Source organism: Epargyreus clarus, unplaced genomic scaffold, assembly GCF_041222505.1.
Source record: "Epargyreus clarus isolate Ecla_fem2 unplaced genomic scaffold, WU_Ecla_fem_2.2 ptg000014l, whole genome shotgun sequence".
Taxonomy (NCBI): domain Eukaryota; kingdom Metazoa; phylum Arthropoda; class Insecta; order Lepidoptera; family Hesperiidae; genus Epargyreus; species Epargyreus clarus.
The window spans coordinates 6,416,680-6,437,104 of record NW_027332222.1 but is presented as its reverse complement, the minus strand read 5'-3'; the positions used below and the strand labels follow the sequence as shown (position 1 = coordinate 6,437,104).

At 41.4% G+C, this 20,425-nt stretch overlaps 1 protein-coding gene across 12 annotated transcripts in view; it reads left to right on the top strand.

The window, feature by feature from the left end:
- The window catches only part of ctrip (E3 ubiquitin-protein ligase ctrip), a 51,490-nt gene extending 31,907 nt beyond the window's left edge, over window positions 1-19,583 (top strand). For 10 of the 12 annotated variants that reach the window (XM_073079675.1, XM_073079671.1, XM_073079680.1 and 7 more), the window contains exons 4-39: window positions 271-381; window positions 474-565; window positions 801-899; window positions 1,377-1,482; window positions 1,893-1,966; window positions 2,050-2,146; window positions 2,585-2,803; window positions 3,242-3,432; window positions 3,778-3,966; window positions 4,345-4,493; window positions 4,578-4,713; window positions 5,074-5,238; window positions 5,590-5,764; window positions 5,949-6,203; window positions 6,543-6,721; window positions 7,103-7,324; window positions 7,529-7,661; window positions 7,736-7,817; window positions 8,174-8,385; window positions 8,803-8,977; window positions 9,358-9,550; window positions 10,059-10,243; window positions 10,754-10,952; window positions 11,170-11,267; window positions 11,996-12,130; window positions 12,512-12,636; window positions 13,425-13,577; window positions 14,016-14,233; window positions 14,363-14,454; window positions 14,717-14,939; window positions 15,455-15,913; window positions 16,291-16,479; window positions 17,049-17,217; window positions 17,634-17,750; window positions 18,042-18,221; window positions 18,537-19,583. In XM_073079675.1, the coding sequence (XP_072935776.1) occupies window positions 271-381; window positions 474-565; window positions 801-899; window positions 1,377-1,482; window positions 1,893-1,966; window positions 2,050-2,146; window positions 2,585-2,803; window positions 3,242-3,432; window positions 3,778-3,966; window positions 4,345-4,493; window positions 4,578-4,713; window positions 5,074-5,238; window positions 5,590-5,764; window positions 5,949-6,203; window positions 6,543-6,721; window positions 7,103-7,324; window positions 7,529-7,661; window positions 7,736-7,817; window positions 8,174-8,385; window positions 8,803-8,977; window positions 9,358-9,550; window positions 10,059-10,243; window positions 10,754-10,952; window positions 11,170-11,267; window positions 11,996-12,130; window positions 12,512-12,636; window positions 13,425-13,577; window positions 14,016-14,233; window positions 14,363-14,454; window positions 14,717-14,939; window positions 15,455-15,913; window positions 16,291-16,479; window positions 17,049-17,217; window positions 17,634-17,750; window positions 18,042-18,221; window positions 18,537-18,733 (5,993 nt within the window). In that variant the 3' untranslated portion in view covers window positions 18,734-19,583. The remainder of the gene's footprint in view (window positions 1-270; window positions 382-473; window positions 566-800; window positions 900-1,376; window positions 1,483-1,892; window positions 1,967-2,049; window positions 2,147-2,584; window positions 2,804-3,241; window positions 3,433-3,777; window positions 3,967-4,344; window positions 4,494-4,577; window positions 4,714-5,073; window positions 5,239-5,589; window positions 5,765-5,948; window positions 6,204-6,542; window positions 6,722-7,102; window positions 7,325-7,528; window positions 7,662-7,735; window positions 7,818-8,173; window positions 8,386-8,802; window positions 8,978-9,357; window positions 9,551-10,058; window positions 10,244-10,753; window positions 10,953-11,169; window positions 11,268-11,995; window positions 12,131-12,511; window positions 12,637-13,424; window positions 13,578-14,015; window positions 14,234-14,362; window positions 14,455-14,716; window positions 14,940-15,454; window positions 15,914-16,290; window positions 16,480-17,048; window positions 17,218-17,633; window positions 17,751-18,041; window positions 18,222-18,536) is intronic. The other 2 variants (XM_073079682.1, XM_073079681.1) reach the window with 2 other exon arrangements.
- Window positions 19,584-20,425: the final 842 nt, after the last annotated feature.

Below are 20,425 nucleotides of genomic sequence, written 5' to 3'. Positions count from 1 at the left end.
AAATTTGAAAACATTTACATAATAATAAGCTACATTATGTCTCGCTACTCGCTGCTTGGAAACTGGGACATTTAGTAGAATCATCTTAACAAATTAATTATACATGCCACTGACACGACATTTATTGGTTAACTAATTACAACTGCGTGTATTATACTCTATGTTGGGCTTGCATTGCGGCTTATCAGCCACTGTTATCGTCTTTATCAAGTATACTCATTCATTTCAGATAGTGTTTGTATGTGTTCAACAATAATGGTTTTATTACAGCAAATCCGTCAACAAGCGACGTGGTGCACGGTCAACCGGCCACAGAGCGTAAGAGTACCGGTGATATTCGTGGTAGAACCACAACTCCTCCTCCTTACAAAGACTTGCAAGGTAAATTAATAATATACCATTAAAGACATTTGCAAATATGAAATCCCTTTACCTACTTAATACTCATGTTCGTATTTACGTTTTGATTACAGAAGCCAGTTCATCAAAGGGTCATAGCTCTGAGAGCAAACTTCTTATAGTTCCCCGCGATCTCCCATATTTACGTCAGACTAACGCTAGAAGAGTGAGTAAAATATTTGAACATATTGTTAAAGTAATCATGTGCGTATCATATTAATATTGTTACTTTGAAAATAACTTTATACTTAAACTGTGTAATTATCTGTCTTATAATGAGCCATTAACGAGACCATTATAATATTCATTCATTAGGTAATTTTCTAATGAGATTCTTTTAATGTGCTATTTGAAACACGAGTGTATGCATGTGTTTTGTAATTATTGCGATGTGTCCTCAGAGTATCGCAGCTGCGACGGGTGCAACGCTGGGTGCTTGCCTGACGAGGGGCGCCGGTTCTTCTCAGCGTCAGCGGCAGGAAGCCACTTCTAAGAGACAAGTCAGTGTTACGTACATTTTAATGGAAGGACTAGTTAAGTGGCGTGATAGTAGTTAAAAGTATAGTTTCTGTGACCGTCTTAACAGGTTAGATATTTTCTGTTTTAGGCAGTAGTAGAAACCATTTTATGTTTTAATATGATTTAAATTTAAGTGTTTTATAATAAAAAACTTCAGATCCAGGTTTTTTCTTGATTCCTACAGTAGGGTAAAGGTGTTGCAGCAGACATTTTAATAATACTAATATAGCGAGTTTATTTTTTATGTTTATATGGCAGGTAGACACCTGATTGGAAACAGTAACTATCGCCTACAGTAATGTACCACACCGGAATCTTTATATCTGTTTTGCAAATATTTATGTCTGAAACAAACATATATATACCAATATATTCGTTCAAATCCTGTTAGATATCCTTTTTATAGCTGCTGTATTGAAATCATATTGTATGACTAAATGTGCGGTGTGTTCGGCCAGGTGTCGGGCAGCGAGGACGCGGGCAGCAGCGCGGCGAGCGGGCGGCGGGCGCGAGCTCGCGACATGCCGCAGCCGCAACCGGCGTCCACGCGTAAAGACAAACGAGGTACGCACACACACACATACTAGCCCACGTGCAAACCCAAGCGCACGTATACGTACAAAGAGTGCACACGAACATACAAACAAAGCCGACGCACAAAGAAAACGCACATGCTCGTATACAGACATAGAGCGCATGCACTACATACGAATAAAGCTAACACCTACAGATATATTTATACTTTCGTGTGCATAAAGAGCGTTTATATTACCAAACAAACAAGGCCGTATGGTACAAAAGGTGCTCATTATATGAAAGATTTACGTGAATAGATTAAGTTTTAGTATGTTTTTGTTCAATGTCAGGTGGATTATACTTGTTTTAACACTTGCTACATCGAATTGACGATATCACCACTATACTCCTATGTAAATTATTGTCATAAAAAAATAATATATATCTTATTTCAACAGGCAAAAACAGTCTGGGTTCGTGTGCCAGTACTGGTGGTGCGTCCAGCCGGTCTCACCCCCAGCCACTAACCACGGTAATTTTACGATTTTATATAAAAAATATTTCAATATTCATATTTTTTTGCTAATGGCTTGTCTAATTGGTATTTTCTTATAGGGTGCTGTAGCATCTACATCTTCTACACCGCCGGTGTCGTCATCAGCCGCTGCAATGCCTGACAACGCGGCAAACGATGTTAAGCCTAAGGGCAAAGGTAAGAAATTTAAGTTGACAATATTTTTATTATGCGAAATATAGTAAATAAAAAGGGCGTTTAGTTCCTCTTGGATTGACACTGGGTTCGGATATATGTAGATACAATTATTTTGCAAGTCCTCTTGTTAATTGCGTGTTTATATTATTCATATGTCGATAAGGGATCGCCTGAGTTACTGTTATTAATTTTTTGTACTGTTTAAATACTCGATTAGTATTAGTACAGACGAACACAGTGTGAATATGTAAAAAACCGACGTTTTCCGACGTCTGCCGGATGTGTTTTTCAGCACGAATCAAAACCTTTGTCAATGTTTTCTGTGCTAGTTTGCGTATTATTTATGTGTAATAAATAATATATTCCTCATGAAAAATGTGGACGCAAGGACTAATCGTTCGCGAGTATTTAAACGTTGCATGCTACTTACCGCTCCAGCATCCGCATCGGCGGAGGAGTGCGCGGGCGGCGCGGGCGGTGGCGCGGGCGGCGCGAGCGGCGCGGGCGCGGCGGGCGGCGAGGAGTCCTCCAGCGAGGAGGGCGAGGTGGGCCGCCTGCAGGCGCTGCTCGAGGCGCGCGGCCTGCCGCCGCACCTGCTCGGCGCGCTCGGCCCGCGCATGCAGCACCTGCTGCACCGCACCGTCACCGCCAACTCCGGTGAGACACTACACGACACGACACGACACTACGACAAGACACACTTAGCTACCAAATATTATATTTTGCATTCTTGTATAGAATGCTGTTGAATAACATTTTTACCTCATTCAAAAACAAATGCAGAATTTAATGGTACTTGTATGGTGTTTAACTTGCATATTTGTAGTGCATCTATAGAACTAGTAAAATTTTAATGTGTGTTAGCTCGTTTTGCTCATCTCAGAGTTAATTACAATAATATTTATGTGTAAAGTAAAGTAATGTGACAGCTCAAATGTCTTCTCCACCATCTCAATATGAAAACACATTTACACATATTACACACAACATTGGTAGTATATAACTTGTTAAAAATGTTTTGCATAGTTGATAAATAGATTGCTCCAGCTATGTAACTGTTATGTGTAGTGAAATAAAACATTTTTTTCTTTGCAGCTGCATCTAAAGCAGCTCAGCTGCTTGCAGGCCTTCAGGCCACTGGAGACGAAGGTCAACAGCTGCAGGCAGTGATCGAAATGTGCCAATTACTTGTAATGGGGAATGAGGATACTCTCGCTGGGTTTCCGGTGCGCCAGGTCGTGCCGGCCCTGGTCAACTTGCTCGCTGCAGAGCATAACTTTGATATGGTAAAATATATTGTTATTATAAACAAATAAAAAAAATAGTGTTTGTCATATATGTTAATGTAAAGTGCATTATTTTGAAACAATATTTTTACACTATGTAAAGTAATAAAATATTCCTGAAAGTCACATGCTACTGATAAGACATTACTCAAGCAAATTCTATATAAAATCAGGACCACGAATAGTAATGGTTTCATCTCTTAAATAATTCCGAGCTAATGATATTTTAATTTAGTCCTCTAAAAATATTAACTATTCGCGAATTTTACTAATTACTTTGCCTGGTAAAAAACATTGCAAGTTTTAAATACACAGTATAAAACGTAATGTAACCGTGTGAACTAGATGAACCACGCGTGCCGCGCACTAACATACATGCTGGAGGCGTTGCCGCGCAGCAGCGGCGCGGTGGCGCTGGCCGTGCCCGCCTTCCTCGACAAACTACAAGCCATCACGTGCATGGACGTCGCCGAGCAGAGCCTCACCGCGCTCGACATGCTCTCGCGCAGGCACTCCAAGGCTATCCTGCAAGCGGTCAGTATAACAACAATACGTACTTCGTATAGCGCATGGATAAGATGCTCCGAACCTCTATGTTCGGATTTAGAAAACTTTCAATGTATCAAGTGGCAAATTGTTGTAAAATATGTTAGTTGATTGAAGCTACAAGTTTGTTTACAGCTTTATACAAAATTGCGAATAAAATTATTTTGTTTAAGTAAAAAAATCCAATAATTATATGAATCTTTTGTTTACTATATTTTTACTTCTGCGGACCATATAAGATACCTATAAATTTGTATCACATAATAACATAATTTCAGAGAAAGTTAAAATTATGCACTACTTCTTTAATTCAGTAATACATATGTAAAGTTTCACATGAAATCATTGAATGTATTTGTTGAACAGCGTGGCGTCTCAGCGTGCCTGACCTACTTGGATTTCTTCTCCATCAACGCACAGCGCGCTGCGTTGTCCATTGCGGCTAATTGCTGCCAGAATCTCACTCCGGACGAGTTCCATCTCGTCAGGGATTCACTTCAATTATTGGCTAACAGGTAAGCAGTCATACAAAATGACTACACTATATTATTATAAATATAGAGTAATTTGGTAAGGAATAAATAAAATTTCGTTTCCAGGCTCACCCAACAAGATAAAAAATCTGTGGAGTGTGTGTGCCTGGCGTTCTCCCGACTGGTCGACTGCTTCCAACACGATCCGGCTAGACTTCAAGAAATAGCAACACCTGAATTGCTCACTAATTTGCAACAACTTGTAAGTTTTACATTAGCTTATGTCAGGTTTACCATTGCTAATATTTTCAATGTATGGTGCATAACTATCATATTACATTATATTTTTTATGTCAGATAAATAAAATTATTACCAAAATTCGCGTTATTGCCATATAGATACAAAACCAAAAATGTTTTACGTTTATTAAATGATCACTGATAAAAGTATTCGGTGCTGAAATGAAGTATACATATTTAGAAATGAAGTACATAAATATTTGTCCGAACCTATCATTAGCTGTTAGTAGATGTTTCCAATTAATCTATGATTGTAGACGAGCTTTAAAGTTTTACAAATTTTATAATACTTTTTTGTTGACAATAACATATTATTCTGTAGCTGGTGGTCCAACCGCCCCTGATATCCGGCGGTACGTTCATCATGGTACTGCGTCTTCTGTGGGTCATGTGTAGTGCGTGCCCGCAACTCGCGCTGGCGCTGCACCAGCGTTCGATCGCCGACACACTTTTGTGTCTGTTAACTGGATCAACTCTACACCAGGAGGTTAGTTCAAATTAGGCCTTGAAATTCTTTAATATTACTCATCACTTGATTTCATTAATGTACCCTTGACCTAGTGTTAATTCCACTGGATTTGAATACAATATAAAAATATTCGTAATCGTTAGCATTAGCGTTAAGTGGCATGTACTTGCCCTTATAAATCTAAATAATGTTTTATGTATAAACTGAATAAAATCATTTTTTTTAATGTTGAAATTCCGATCCATTATAAATGTTAATATAAAACAAGTTATTTTTGCTTATATGTAAACAAAATTGAAGAGTATGTTGCGTTACGTTACATAATCCATGGGACAGTAATAATCTAGTTTCGTGTAACGTCGTTTCCAGCAAGTGGAGCTGTTACCGCGGCTGCCGCAGGAGCTGTGCGAGATCACGTGCCTGATCGGCGAGCTGATGCCGCGGCTGCCCACCGACGGCATCTTCGCCGTGGACGCGCACCTCGACCGGCCCTGGTCCGCCGCCGCCGAGCGCGCCGCGCACTGGCAGTGGAGGGACGATAGAGGTAATGCTTTATTCACTTTAAAAGTCCATTCACGAACATTTTTTTTGTATGTAATTTGTAATTTTATTTTTCGTCGTGTATAGCATACGAGTACGAGGTATATAATTTCATATTTTATTTCTGTCGTTTATCTATTTGGTTCGTGCGTAATGTAGATTCAAAGACTGATCAATATGTCAATCAGGAGTATGGCGCTCTTATTCATGGGCAGAGAGCCGCGCGCTGGAGGCGGGTGCCGCGGCGGGCGAGGAGGAGGTGTGCCTCACGACGCTGGGCCGCTCGTACACGGTGGACCTGACGGCCATGCAGCAGCTCAACGACCACACGGGCACCACGCGGCCCGTGCAGCGCGTCGCGCCCGCCGCCGCCGACGCCGCGCCGCACGCGCCCACAGCCGCCGGCGCGCCCGCTGCTGCCACTGCTATCGCGCCCGCTCCAGGTATGCGCTCGCATCTTGAGTCTGCCACATAGAAATATGATATGTTCTGTGTATATCACACCTATAAATTAGTGTTACATATATCAATATTCCTATGGTAAAGAGTATTTAATTTATCATCTGATTATTGCGTAATCATATATATAATTTAAAAGCTTGTCAGTACAGCAATATATTATAAAAAAAATAGAACTTGTGTGTTTTTAGATGGGCGAGGTGATTATTCACAGTATTGGTTTATAGGGAACATTTTTATCATTACCATCATTACCGTCGATGTGTTCACTGTGCTAAGATCGATCTATAACGTATTCGTATCATAGAAACGATTCCCTCCAGATCCGCGCATCGCGATGGTGCGCTGCAACCCGTCGCTGGTGCGCGCGCTGCTGGCGGTGCTGCACGAGGTGTACTGGAGCTCGGCGGGGCCCAACGTGCGCGCGCAGGCGCTCAAGGCCATCCTGCGCTGCGTGTACTACGCCGACGCGCCGCTGCTGCGACAGGTGCTCAAGACTCAGGTGAGCGCGTTACTGACAACTGACATACATACCTATGTGTTATAAGTACCCTTAATGTCCTCACAATAGTCTTGAATCGTGCGCCACGGTTTCTTATGAATGTCCATATTACCATTTCCATTTTTATAGAACTCCTTTACGCATAAGGGTTCTTGCTTCGGAGAGGTTTAGGAGAGGCCTAGAGAGTCTTAACAGTCCCAGAATACCGATTTTTATAAACTGTATTAAATAAAAAAGTCTTTTTCAAATTTTACTAATATTTCGAGAGATTCATTCCGTTTAAACAAATCTGGCTTCTTAAGCATGAAATGTAAAAAGGACAACACTTTTACATCTAAAGTTTAGAGACAGGTTGATAAATATATAAATTTCCCGGCGCAGGTGATATCGTCCCACATCGCGGGCATGATGGCGTCTAGCGATCTGCGCATAGTGGTGGGCTCGCTGCAGCTGGCGGAGATCCTGATGCAGCGGCTGCCGGACGAGATGGGCGCGCAGTTCCGCCGCGAGGGCGTGCTGCACCAGGTCGCGCAGCTCGCCGAGCGGCCCGCGGGCGCCGCCGCCGCGCCACCCACAACCGTCTCCAAACATGGGAAAATTAAGGTGAGTAGAAACTTGAGGTTCTCAAAGTTGCCTTGAAAACGACTAAATTGTATAGTTAGGCATGTTATAAAGGATTTTTATACATCAGTCATATAGACTTTTTTATTTTACCACATTAAAATTCTAAAGGTCAGAATATAGAAATCTTATTTTAAAATATATAAAAGATACTCTATTAATATTATAATTTATTCTTCGTTACAGTCCCCCAGTGGTTCCAGTATGCGTTCGAGTGGTGGATCTTCCCCACCCGCATCAACCTCGGCAAGCTCATTAGATCACAACAATTTGTCACTGGCATTTTCCGCATCTGGATCATTTGTTGCAACATCGCTACGTAAGCAAAGTGATTTTTTGTATGTTATTTTTGTATCACATAAATCTTGGTAATAATGTTGACATATTTTTCAGTAGCTGGTAGCGACCCAAGTGCTTCAGAGCCCGGACCAGCTACTTCAGCTTCCACACATCCAGCTACGACTTCAATGCACCGGTAAATATTGTTTTATTTGATATTATTGTGGTCGAACTCGAATATTTTCTGGTTTTCACAGCGCGTTTGTTAAATTGTGTGTATTTATTAAGTTTTTGTTTTGTTTGTTAAACTTTTTGTTTCTTGTTAATTTGTTAAGGTTTATAATTCCTGTAATCGTATTTTCATAATGACATTTCTTTGTCTACATTTTGGACATCTAATTATAAATCAGACTATAATAGCCTTGTCGAGATGGCCATTTTGTGATATTTATGATTGATTATATGTTGCAATTTGCAATAATGATAGTACATCTTTGTCTTAAATTAGTGTAAATAAAACTATTCGCCATGTTATTGTCGTGTGAATTTCAGGTCCGGCAGCCCGCTGCAACTGGCGGAGATGCTGAAGCGCAAGCGTGCGGTGAAGCGTTCGGGCGGCGCGGCGGCGCGGCACCCGCGGCGGCGCGACGAGCCTGCGCACCCGCACGCGCACCCGCACGTGCAGCACGCCGCGCCGCACCACGCGCACCACGCGCCCGCCGCGCCCGCGCCCGCCACACAAGCCGCGCCGCTGCCCGCCACAGGTACGTACTCACATCGCTATGTTACATAACTGTTACCCAACGGCGGAGGATAATGATTTTCTAGCGTATACATGCATACCCCATACAGTGCAACGCCCTGCAATCTAAACGTCTTGACGGATTAACAGTCTGGTTTTTCTTTTCAAAACTTTCGTTTTGACCTTGTTTAGGATAATAATTAATTCTCCTCGTCCTCAAGAGTTGAAGATTAGATTCTATTAAAATGAAAAAGTCCATAAAAAAGAAACAACAGTTAACCGCTAAATTTAGTAAGCACAGTATCAGAGTGGTCCCAAATAATTGAAGCCTATATTCGCCCAGTGTGACAGATTAAGTCCAAACCATATTCAATATGGAAAGATGTGTGCGCCCAGAAGCGTAATAAGGTGATACTAATTACGTGTTTCCCACATCCAGCGTCAGGGGTTCCTGTGGCAGCGCGCTCGGCTAGTCGCATGGGCGGCACGTCCAAGACATCGTCATTCCTGTCGTCTTTAAACCCGTCTCGCTGGGGCCGCTCCCCGCATGCGCACAAGGACACCAGTCTTCTCGCCTCTCCACACGCCTCCGCCAACCTCACAGTGCAAAACAAGTGAGTGATTGCTTCCATTAGTTGTGAAAAGATCATTGTTTAATAGTCTAACATATTTATAAGTACATATAAATGAATTATATAGTTATATTTATTTACATAACATTCGGATAGAGTTGTGTAATCAATAGTTCCGAAAACTGAATTCCCAAGTCCGAGATTATTCTCTTAGTGGGATAGAGGAAGGCTTATTATGAATCTATACTTATAGTATATTAAAATTTAAATAACAGTAATTGAGCAAATTGAAGATTCATCACTGTGATTTACAAGCTATAAGTTTTTTCTTATTAGTTAGTTCCTATTTAGTTTTTAAAAAATAAATAAAACATGATGCTGCCATTACTTCTATTGAGAACGTTATCGTGTCTGCGTATCAGGGAGAAGGTCCGCGAGTGGATCACGTGGCGCGCGGGTCGGCTGCAGCGCGAGTGGGGCGCGCTGGGCGGCGGCGGCGGCGCGCTGGAGCAGCTCGCCGCGCTGGCCGCCGCGCTGCCGCACCATCACCACCGCCGCGCCGCGCTCGCTCACCTGCGCGACACGCTGCTGCACCACGACGTGTCGCCCTTCGAGGTACACGCACACACGGGCAGACACACACACACACACGGGCAGACACACACACACACACACATACACACACACACACACACACACACACACACCTGCACTTCCATACACACACATGCCTGCACACACAAACCTCGCACACAAAACACTTTTTTATTGTTATTTGGTAACACAGTTCTTATTTGAAGTGTTTTATAGAAACTATTGAGTCCATTTTGATTGGATGAATATTTTTATTATAAAATATACGTTTGTGATCATAAAAATATTACAATAAAATTACATAGATTATTTTTCTTATACTTCTTAAAAGTGACAAGGTAACATTTTTTTCCGTCGTATGTAAATAAATTTAGAAAAAAAACTATAACTAATGCTTTTTATTTTGACATAAATAATATTTTCTAAAGTATTTTTTTACATATAATCTATCAAATCGACTTGAAAGCATGCTATGTATTAAATAGCTATTTACGAATAATTTCATGATCAAATGTTTAAAATGTAACAGGTGAACCATTCCGGAGTGCTAGGCGCGCTGCTGCAGTTCCTGACGGGCGCGGACGAGGCGGAGTCCGCCGAGGGGGCGGAGCGCGAGCCCGACAGCGAGAGCGCGTCCGCCGAGAGCGTGGCCGCCTGCGAGGAGCGTCTGCGGCTCTTCTTGCACGTGTTCGCTGATATGCCGCTCGTCGCTGAGTAAGTAATAATAATGTAGTAAAGGTGAAAATCTGTAATATTTTATCTGAATTATTTTACGTTGGAAGTAAGTTATATTGTGACTGCTCGATTATAAGTGCACATATTTTTTGATTTAATTTCAAGGTACTCTTACAGATTATTAAATTTATTATAAAATTAAATTTATAATTAAACTAAAACAATTAATGCAGCATGCTTATAATAGGTGAATTATAATAGGTGACAGATGTTTCTTTGTTAACATGGTATGTAGCTTTATGTATCTTGAGTGTCGTGTATTTTTTCCAATTTTATTCTATAAGCGACTGTGCGGGGAATCCAACTTAATTATTTATATTATTATATTAACATTTATCGACATACCTCGTACGTTTTAATATATTTGGGTTGTGGTGATTGCCGAAACTCATCTAGAGATGGCACACACAAAAGAGTAACCTATAAATTTATATTACGTAAGATAATAATGCAATAAAGACGAACCAAACTGTATATTTCGGTGTGCAGCGACAAGGATTGGCTGGAGAAGGCGCAGTCGGTGGGGGCGTGGTGCGCGGCGGGCGGCGGCGCGCTGGCGGCGCTGGTGGGCAAGGTGAACGCGTGCGTGTCGCACCTGGAGCAGTTCCCCGTGCGCGTGCACGACCTGCCCGCGCGCCCCGCCACCGCCACCTCCGCGCTCAAGTTCTTCAACACGCACCAGCTCATGGTAACCACGCACGATATACAATACACACTGTACTCGAGTCTCACTCTATCTAGTTTTCTTAAACGTCCTTGTGGCGTATGGGCACCGAAACGAGAATCTATTCTGAAGATGTTACAATTTTCGCAGAGATGGATACCGTGCAGCACAGACACCTAGATCTCAATTAATTTCTTATCAAGCAATATTACATAATATATTTTTCTTTTTTTATTTTCAGTGTGATCTCAAACGTCATCCTTCTTGCACCAACCTAAAGCAATGGAAAGGTGGTGTGGTGCGGATTGACCCCTTAGCTTTAGTGCAAGCCATTGAGCGGTAAGTTTATATATAATCTATTCTAGTTTCATAAGCAGATACTTAGTTATTTTGTACTTTGAGTGTCCACAAATCTAACTATAACTATAATAATAATATATATAACTCAAAGGTGACTGACTGACATAGTGATCCTATGGGCACAGCCCAAACCACTGGACTGTTCGGGCTGAAATTTGGCATGCAGGTAGATGTTATGACGTAGGCATTCGCTAAGAAAGGATTTTGATCAATTCTAGCCCCAAGGGGATAAAATAGAGGATGAAAATATTACTTCGTAACGCGAGCAAACCCGCGGGCAAAAGCTCGTTATTTATAAGTCAGCTCAAGTGTGTCATTAGGCTGTTAACATTAAAAATATTAATTTCAAATATAAAATTTTCTCTTAGAATTAACACATGTCGTATTGTGATTATCTTTTTAATAAAAAAGCGTGTAGGTATAAAGCTTACATCTAAATAAACGCTATAGTCTCCGCAAAATTTCTAGTCCGCTCTGAACCTGGTTTAGTTTAGTTTAGTTTGGAAGGTTTAGCATATACTCGGTTAGGTAATGGCACACTAACGCAGCTATGTGCGGGCCAGCAGACGGGTGCCGGGGAGGTTCCGCGCTGTCTTCGTCTCGCTAATATCTACAATTTGCTATTGCGACGCGACTCGTTTCTCTTTTCGGAGCGAACGACAAGTTTGGCGCGGACTATACAATGCTAAAGATCAATTGGTTTTCAGTTACCTGGCGCAGCGCGGGTACGCGAGCTCGCGCGCCCGCGACGGCTCCGCGGCGCCGCACTCGGACGACGACGCCGCCTCCGACGACGACGTCGACGACACGCTGGGACCGCCGCTGCACAACCAGCCCACCGAGTAGGTCTTATGTCAAATATTCTATCTCATTCTTGCATGCAGGGATTGCAAAAAAATATATATAACTAATGTTGTCATTCGTGTTTCTAATCAGTTATCACAGTGGTATTGTGTAAGTTCTAAGTAGGTGATGGGCCTTTTACATAGCCAAATTGGCATGTATAAACGTGTAAATAAGGTACAGTTAGACTTAGAAGTGCCTCTTTGTCAATAATGTGCTATAAGTTTGAGAAATAAGACTGCATATTTTTACTCATTAAGTGATTCAACATTTCAGAAAAAAAATCTTATATATTATAAGCATATCTAAATGTTAATTTCAATATACTGGTTAATAGTCTTATTGTTTTTCCAATTATTAATTATTTGAATGATGTGTAGTTCGGACCACAAACTGGAGTTCCTGATTGGAGACACAGTGCTGCCGTACAACATGACTGTATACCAAGCCGTGAGGCAGTTCGGCGAGCAAACTGACGCCGACACTGATACTGAGACGCCGTTGGGTATGTGTTACAAAACTCCTATTTTTAATATTTGTCTACACTATACACTTAACGTGTTAGTATTAGAAACATTTCTATTTTAATTCGAAATAACTAGAGATGCGCCGAATATTCGTTTGGTATTCGGTATTCGGCGTATTCGGCATCTTTGTTGCTATTTGTATTCGGCCGAGTTATTCGGTTTTGGTGCCGAATATATTCTGTTCGAGTATTTCTATTTCTTGTGTACACGACATAGTACAGGACTAAAACACAAAACTTCTTATATAAGATTTATGTTGTATTACAAGTCAAACTCAAATCCTATGAAGAATGTGTTGAATAAAGCTAATAAAATAAAGCGATTAAACTTCAAATCAACATTTATTTTGATACCTCAAGTCAACACATTTATTACTTAATCTACAGTTAGCATAGTGAACATTTATTTTAAACCTTAATTAAGTATATATTTTTAAAACTCAAACCAACATTTTAAAGTGTTAATGAACACACATAATTGACAAACTGACAATAAAGAAATGGTTAACCGAATAATTCGGCTGAATATTCGGTTCGGTAAAGGTTAAACCGAATATTATTCGGTATTCGGTTATTCAGTAAACCACTATTCGGCGCATCTCTAGAAATAACTATATCAATATTTACGAAAAATTATATACTCTCTGTTATATACGTACATGTATCTGTATGTGTAAAGCTATACAGAATTTTACTGTCAACCAATTTTATATGCAATTGTTAACCTTTGGTTGAGATATCAATTTTATGACTGTTGTTATTTGTAGCGAATGCCGGGATCTGGGTGCAAACGCATATTATATATTACCGAGCTGTGGAGGCTGGGGAACAGCCGCGCGCGGAGGCCAGCGCCTCCCGCAAGGGCAAGGGACAACCTACCAAACTGTCTTCACGACGCAAACCTGACTTGCTGTGGAATGGTTAGTGATTTGAGTGGAAATAATACATTATTAGAGTATTGCTGTGACGGGTAATTGTTTAAAAATATTGATTGTTAACCTATGTTTTGGTATGAATTTCAAGTGTCTTTTGTGTTTCATTTCCATTGGATAGGCACACCTTGTTATGTCTTGAGATGGTACAATTTGTTTTTTTGATTTATCAAATCTATTTTTGACTTGTACCAGTTTACGCGTTTTTCTTGCAGCTGTGTTTTGATTGGAGGAATGTGCCATTTTTTTCCGATACCGAAAAGGCGTAATCACATAAACGACATGAGTTAAAATGCATTTTCGGGTTATATCAAAAACGTCGTCTACAATGCGTGGGATTCCACGGTCGTTGGAAGTGCGTGAATAATCTGTAGTATCAAGCATCGTAGGTAATAAACCTTAAACGTGTTTGTGTGCGTGTGACAGAGGGTGCGGTGCCGACGCGCGAGTCGCCGCTGGTGGTGACGCTGCGCTCGCCGCTGCTGGCGGCGGGCGGCGGCGAGGTGCGCGACGCGTCGCTGCCGGCGCTGGAGCTGCTGCGCGCGCTGCACGCGCTGTCCCGCCACTGGCCCTCGCTCTACCGCGCCGCCTGCCTGCCCGACCACCGCCCGCTCGTGCCGCACGCTGACTTCATCAACGCAAAGGTTATTGCACTTTCGCTTTTAGGGCCGTTATACAAAAAAGCGCAGCAGGCAATGAAAGTAGGCAAGTAAGGAAATATAACTATTCGATATAAAAACAGAAATTCAAGATTTATGTTTGATTTTTTTCAGCTCGCTGCGAAGGCTAACAGGCAACTACAAGATCCTTTGGTAATTATGACTGGAAATCTACCACCATGGCTGAAGAAAATTGCTTATGCATGGTAAGTAACGTTGCTGTTCGTAATTTCTTTTTATTTTAAGATTATTTTAAAAATAAGTGTAGTAGAAGAAAATCAATTCAATATTAAGAAAAAAATGCTAGTCTGTTTTAATAAAAAAGGAAACATATTTTTGAAATATCAGTCTAAGAAACAAATTGGCGTAAATTCTGTACATTATACAATAATAATTATTATAACTAGCATTTAAGAATTAATTGATTGACTCGAAGTCCAAATGAACGGGTATCTTCCTCCCTCGCAGCCCATTCATATTCCCGTTCGAGTGCCGCCACCTGTTGTTCTACGTGGTGTCGTTCGACCGTGACCGTGCGCTGCAGCGGCTGCTGGAGGCGGGCGGCGAGCGCGCGGCGGCCGGCGCGGACGAGCGCGTGGCGCCGCGCCTCGACCGCCGCAAGCGCACCGTGCAGCGGCACAACGTGCTGCGACAGGCGGAGCACGTCATGCAGGAGTACGCGCACTCCAAGGTGAGTAGTAACATGCACACGTATTTACACGCGCACCGCAAGGATGACAGTGAGCCGCGCGCCAAAGTATACACATAAATTAGACTAAAAACAAAACGTTACACTGCTAAAAATATAGCTTAAATTACTCGTACAATTTAAAGGAATCCAGCGACACCTCATATGTTTAAATCTGTCCAGCCATTTGGGCTGCAGAGCAGCCAATATTACTCTACACAGTCGGGTTAAGAGACTAGTGTACATACACGAAATTTACTGAGTATTAACACGTACACGCTTCTTATTTCTAGTTGTATTTGACGGATTTACGTTTATACACTTTCTTATTAAATCTGAACACGTAACTAAAATGATAATAAATTATATAAGTACATACTGACATGTATAGCTAAGAATGCATTAAATGTTAAATCATAATAAAATAATAGGTTAAATTAAGATAACATTTGACTGTTTAGAAATAACAATTGCAAAGGTGTATGCGTTACTAATTTTCAATTTATTATTTGTTTCAGGCTCTCCTCGAGATCCAATACGAAAACGAAGTGGGCACCGGCCTTGGACCCACACTGGAGTTCTACGCTCTTGTATCCCAAGAACTGCAGCGCGCCGATCTAGACCTGTGGCACGGCAGCGAGAACTTCAAGCAGAAGCCCACCTCTTTCGGTGGAGAGATCGTCAAGAGCCAACCACCGGTCGTCACCGATCGTTCATCGGATGCCGCTGCGAAACTCGCCTCATCAGTGCGCGACGCTCTCAACCTAGACGAGGACCGGTCTCCGGAGCCGTCGGAGCTGGAGAAGGAGACGTCGATTCCGTCGCCGGCGCCGGACGCGACGTACGTCACGTGGCCGTGCGGGCTCTTCCCGCAGGCGATTGGCCGCAACGCGCGCGCGACGCATCTCTCACGCGTCAAGGCCAAGTTTCGATTCCTGGGCAAGTTTATGGCCAAAGCTGTTATGGATTCTAGAATGGTGAGTTGTTTTATTGATAAATATTGGATTCAAAAATAACATGGAACGGCGTACTATTATTGATTGACATTAATTTTATGTTTGTTATTTTATTGTAGAAATGCAATAATATAAATAATATAACACATCGTAAAAGAAGTCTAATTAAGAATTCTTGACTTTTTTGTCGGCTCTGTAGTAGCCAATGTTATAATAAGATTATAATTCTATCATTGGTTTCTTCCGTGTGGTTTGCCATGTGAATTATGATAAGGGACAATATAGTAAAACATATGTTTTTTTTATTATACGTGATTTTGTATATATTTCGTACTACATTATTAAATGTTTCCGTGTACGTATTTATTATAAATGTATGTGTCTGTGCGTGCGTGCAGGTGGACATCCCGCTGTCGGTGTCGATGTACCGTTGGGTGGTGAACGAGCAGCGCTGGCTGGGGCTGAGTGACGTGCGGCACGTGGCGCCGGAGCTGTGGCGCTCGCTGTGCCGCCTGCGCCGCGTGGCCGAGCGCGCCGCGCACATCGCGCACGACACGCGCCACTCGCCCGACCAGCGGACGCACATGGTACGTTACCACCGCGTATTTGTAGCGTCAAGCAGTTCTTGCGTACTTGGTGAATGGGTGTGAATTCCAGCTAATTTACATCAACAATGATCGGCTTCAGGCTTCATTCTATTTAGAAAGAGACTATTATTATTGAGTTATTGGTTAAAGATGTCAATGGATAACAGTCACCATTTACTATCACCATTTACGGTGGGCTGTTTGTTTATTTGGTGCTTCATGTTTATAAAAAAAAAACTTGTGGGCTATTTTTTACATATGTAAATTTTTCAATTGGACGTGAAAGGTTAAATCTGAAAGTACCAGATTTTTTTAGTATTCTATTTTTATAGCCGGAATTCTAATTAGTCGTATCACTAATACTAATAAGAAACAAATGCTAAAGAATCATCGAAAGGACTAATTATTTTTCGTCCGTTCGATAACATTTTAAAGTGCATCTGCGTCTATTGTTATGTAAAATTTACAAAATATTATTCATATCAGCTAATTTGAATGTAGAATAAAGGATTAATATGATAGGAGACGTGAACTAGAGATAAAAATGATTCGATTAATTGCTGGCACAGATCAACGCCCTGGAGCTGGACGGGTGCCCGATCGAGGAGCTCGGGCTGGACTTCATCCTGCCGGGCGACGGCTGCACGGAGCTGCGGCGCGGCGGCCGCGACACGCCCGTCACCGCGCACAACCTGCACGACTACATCGCGCTCGTCACGCACTGGCTGCTCTACGAGGGTACGTGCGCGCGCTTGTACCGGTGTATTGGGATGATTGTGTGTGTGTGTGTGTGTATGTATGCGCGTGCGCGTGTGTGTAATGGTGTCTAGGACCATAGGTCGAATTCATGGAGTCGTACAAGCTGACACCGTATGTACTGCTGTAGCAGCACTATTTGAGCTGGTGATCAGATTCACCGGCTACCATCAGATCCACCACCAGATTAAAGTCGGAAATCAATTTGTACTCAGTTTGAGTTATCTTCAAATGGAATAAGAGAAGAATATGTTTTTAAGATCCTGTCTGTGAAATCGCCTTGATTCCTGCACATTAGTTACGATTTAGTATATTTTAAAGATTTATGGATGATGTTTGGAGGACGAAAGTTCTTTGTAACTGTAAAATAATATTTTTATTGTTAATAATTGTTTTAGGTGTATTGAAGCAAATGGAAGCATTTAAGGAAGGATTCGAATCAGTATTCCCACTAGCCAACCTTAAGATTTTCTACCCAGAAGAATTGGAACAAGTGTTTTGTGGAAGCCCATCAGGTAAGTTCCTTGAGAAATGTGTCATTTCAATTTAAAATCTATTGTATTGTTCTTATCATTTTACTGCTGTTAAAAAACAAAATTATTTACAATGACGATAGAATATTGTATTCCTTCCACAGAAATTAAAAGCATTTCACTTTGCACGCGACTTCGCTCGAAACAAAATAATTTCTGATCAAATTTTTAATAATGCGCTAAAAATTAATGATTACTTCGCATATTGTTATTCGCGCACTTCGCGCGTCCACAGTAAACCTTTATACAAATGTAAATGTGGTGTGGTGTCAGGCGGTCGCGAGCAGCGCTGGGAGCCGCGGCTGCTGGCGGAGTGCATCCGGCCGGACCACGGCTACACGGCCGAGTCGCGCGCCATCTGCATGCTGGTCGACATCCTCGCCTCCTACACGCGCGACGAGCAGCGCCTCTTCCTGCAGTTCGTCACGGGGAGCCCGCGGCTGCCCACCGGAGGTACGATCGTCGTCATCGTTAACTATGTATTATATTAGTTTCAGGATATGCTCGTAAGTTTTTCGAAAAAAACAAATTTGTTCCTGTATTCTAGATTCACATGATCTTAAATGGTCGCTCCTGCGACTTTGTAGCGTATCAGTAGCGAGACAATGGCGTAAAGTCAGTGACACGCCGCTCTAGCCGATGTCTTAACATCCGTAATTTTTCTACGATTACACTTCTGCCCTACGTTCTCGTTTCAGTTGAATCTTACAAGATTGTCTATGTTCTTTGGTTTACTGTTATTTGCTACATGAAATTTTCTACCGTTAGGTTTCAAGGCCCTGAACCCACCGCTGACGGTGGTGCGCAAGTCGCTGGAGTCGTCGCTGGACCCCGACGAGTACCTGCCGTCGGTGATGACGTGCGTGAACTACCTGAAGCTGCCCGACTACAGCAGCGCGGAGGTGATGCGCGCCAAGCTGCGGCTGGCCGCGTCCGAGGGCCAGCACTCCTTCCACCTGTCCTAGGCCGCCAACGTCGCCCCTCCCGCAGGCTAACGCCGACGTTCTATCCCCTCTATGATCTTGTATACACGTGTGAATGCGGTTAGTGATATTATTAATAATAATTGTAATAACGGCGCGCACGCCCCGACTAACTGTTTATGTGCAATCAGAGTGTTTTATTTACCCAACGTGACAGACACTGAAAGTGCTGTGGTTTCTATTGATTTTGTTTTCTTTTGGATTATTTTTAGAGTACAGATATATGTTCATAATTATATTTTGTGTTAATTCGACGTGGAGAGCTTTGTATATTTGTTTGTCGATACCCGAGAGACCGCTGACTCTTATATTATAGTAGTGTACGTGGTAAAAGTGAGTGACGCGAACCGGCTCGGCGCGGACGGGAGATGGCGTCGGGGACGCACCACCGATACCGCCTTCTCTGTTATATATTACGTTATTACATAAGATATGTCTGAAGGACCATTGAAAGCCTCCTTCGAGAGCCCCTATGTGTTATAATAGCATTTAATACCAAATGGTGTATGTTTTGATTAAAGTATAAGTATCGTAAAAGAGTAAAGAAACAGTGCAAAATTGATATTGTAACGACTTCAATAAATCCATGTAAACATTTTTTGATCTAAATGTGAAGTTTTTTTGTCGCCTCATTTTTATCTATAATAGTAAAGTTACATTGGCAAGAGTGATGTAGTAGATATGAGTAAATGCATCCAGCCACTTTTCTGATTCTACCTGTTAAGGATTAATACAAATATCTCAAAATTCTGTGTATTATGTAACAACGGAAACATATTTATTCATGATTAAATTGGAATTAAATAAAGATAGTCTGTATTTTATCAACATATATTATTTAATTTTAATTTCGTGTAGATCCCTTATCCCTACAAGGTAAAATAATCCTAAAGATTAATAGTTGTATGACTGTAAACATAAAAAGTAACTTTTAATTCCCAGAGATTTACTTTATTAAAAAAGCGTATGTATTTATGTACGCACGTAAGAACTTATACCACTTTAGCGTATTGTTAAAAAAGTAATATATACACTTACAACTGAAAACACACTTAAAAAACTTTATAATGTAAAAATACATACTTTAACAATAATAAAATTATAACTACTCGACGTGTAATTTTCACAACTTCAATTTACTGGGTATTACGGGCAATGGGGAGCATTAAAATAATGCAGTTTGGAATTCTTTTTCATCCTAGTTTACTAACAAAAATGCTTATTTACGGTTTTCTGCCATTATTTGTTATCACAGATGTAATTGTTTTACAATGCTGTTGGAAACACCTGATGAACTTTTTCGTATCCACCCACCAAATGAAAAGTACGTATTGATAAAAGGTTCAAAATAAAAAGTTCCACCCTCAGATGGACTTCAACTTTAGCCAAATTCATGCACAATTTATTGGAGAAATATAGTTTTCATTGATAACTTTAGTATTTCGATCTACTTCATTTAAACAAGTTAGTCTTACTACTATTACAACAGCGACATCTTTTTATCAGATAAAGTAATACGATAATCGATGAATTAAAAAGTACCTATGTTCTCCCACGGCGCCGGGTACCTTTTGAAGGTTTCCCCCTCGTAAACAAAAAAAATAAAATGGCCATGTCTGCTAGAAGACTGCTATTCAAGTTTGGAGGACCCTGATATGATCTCTACAATCAGTT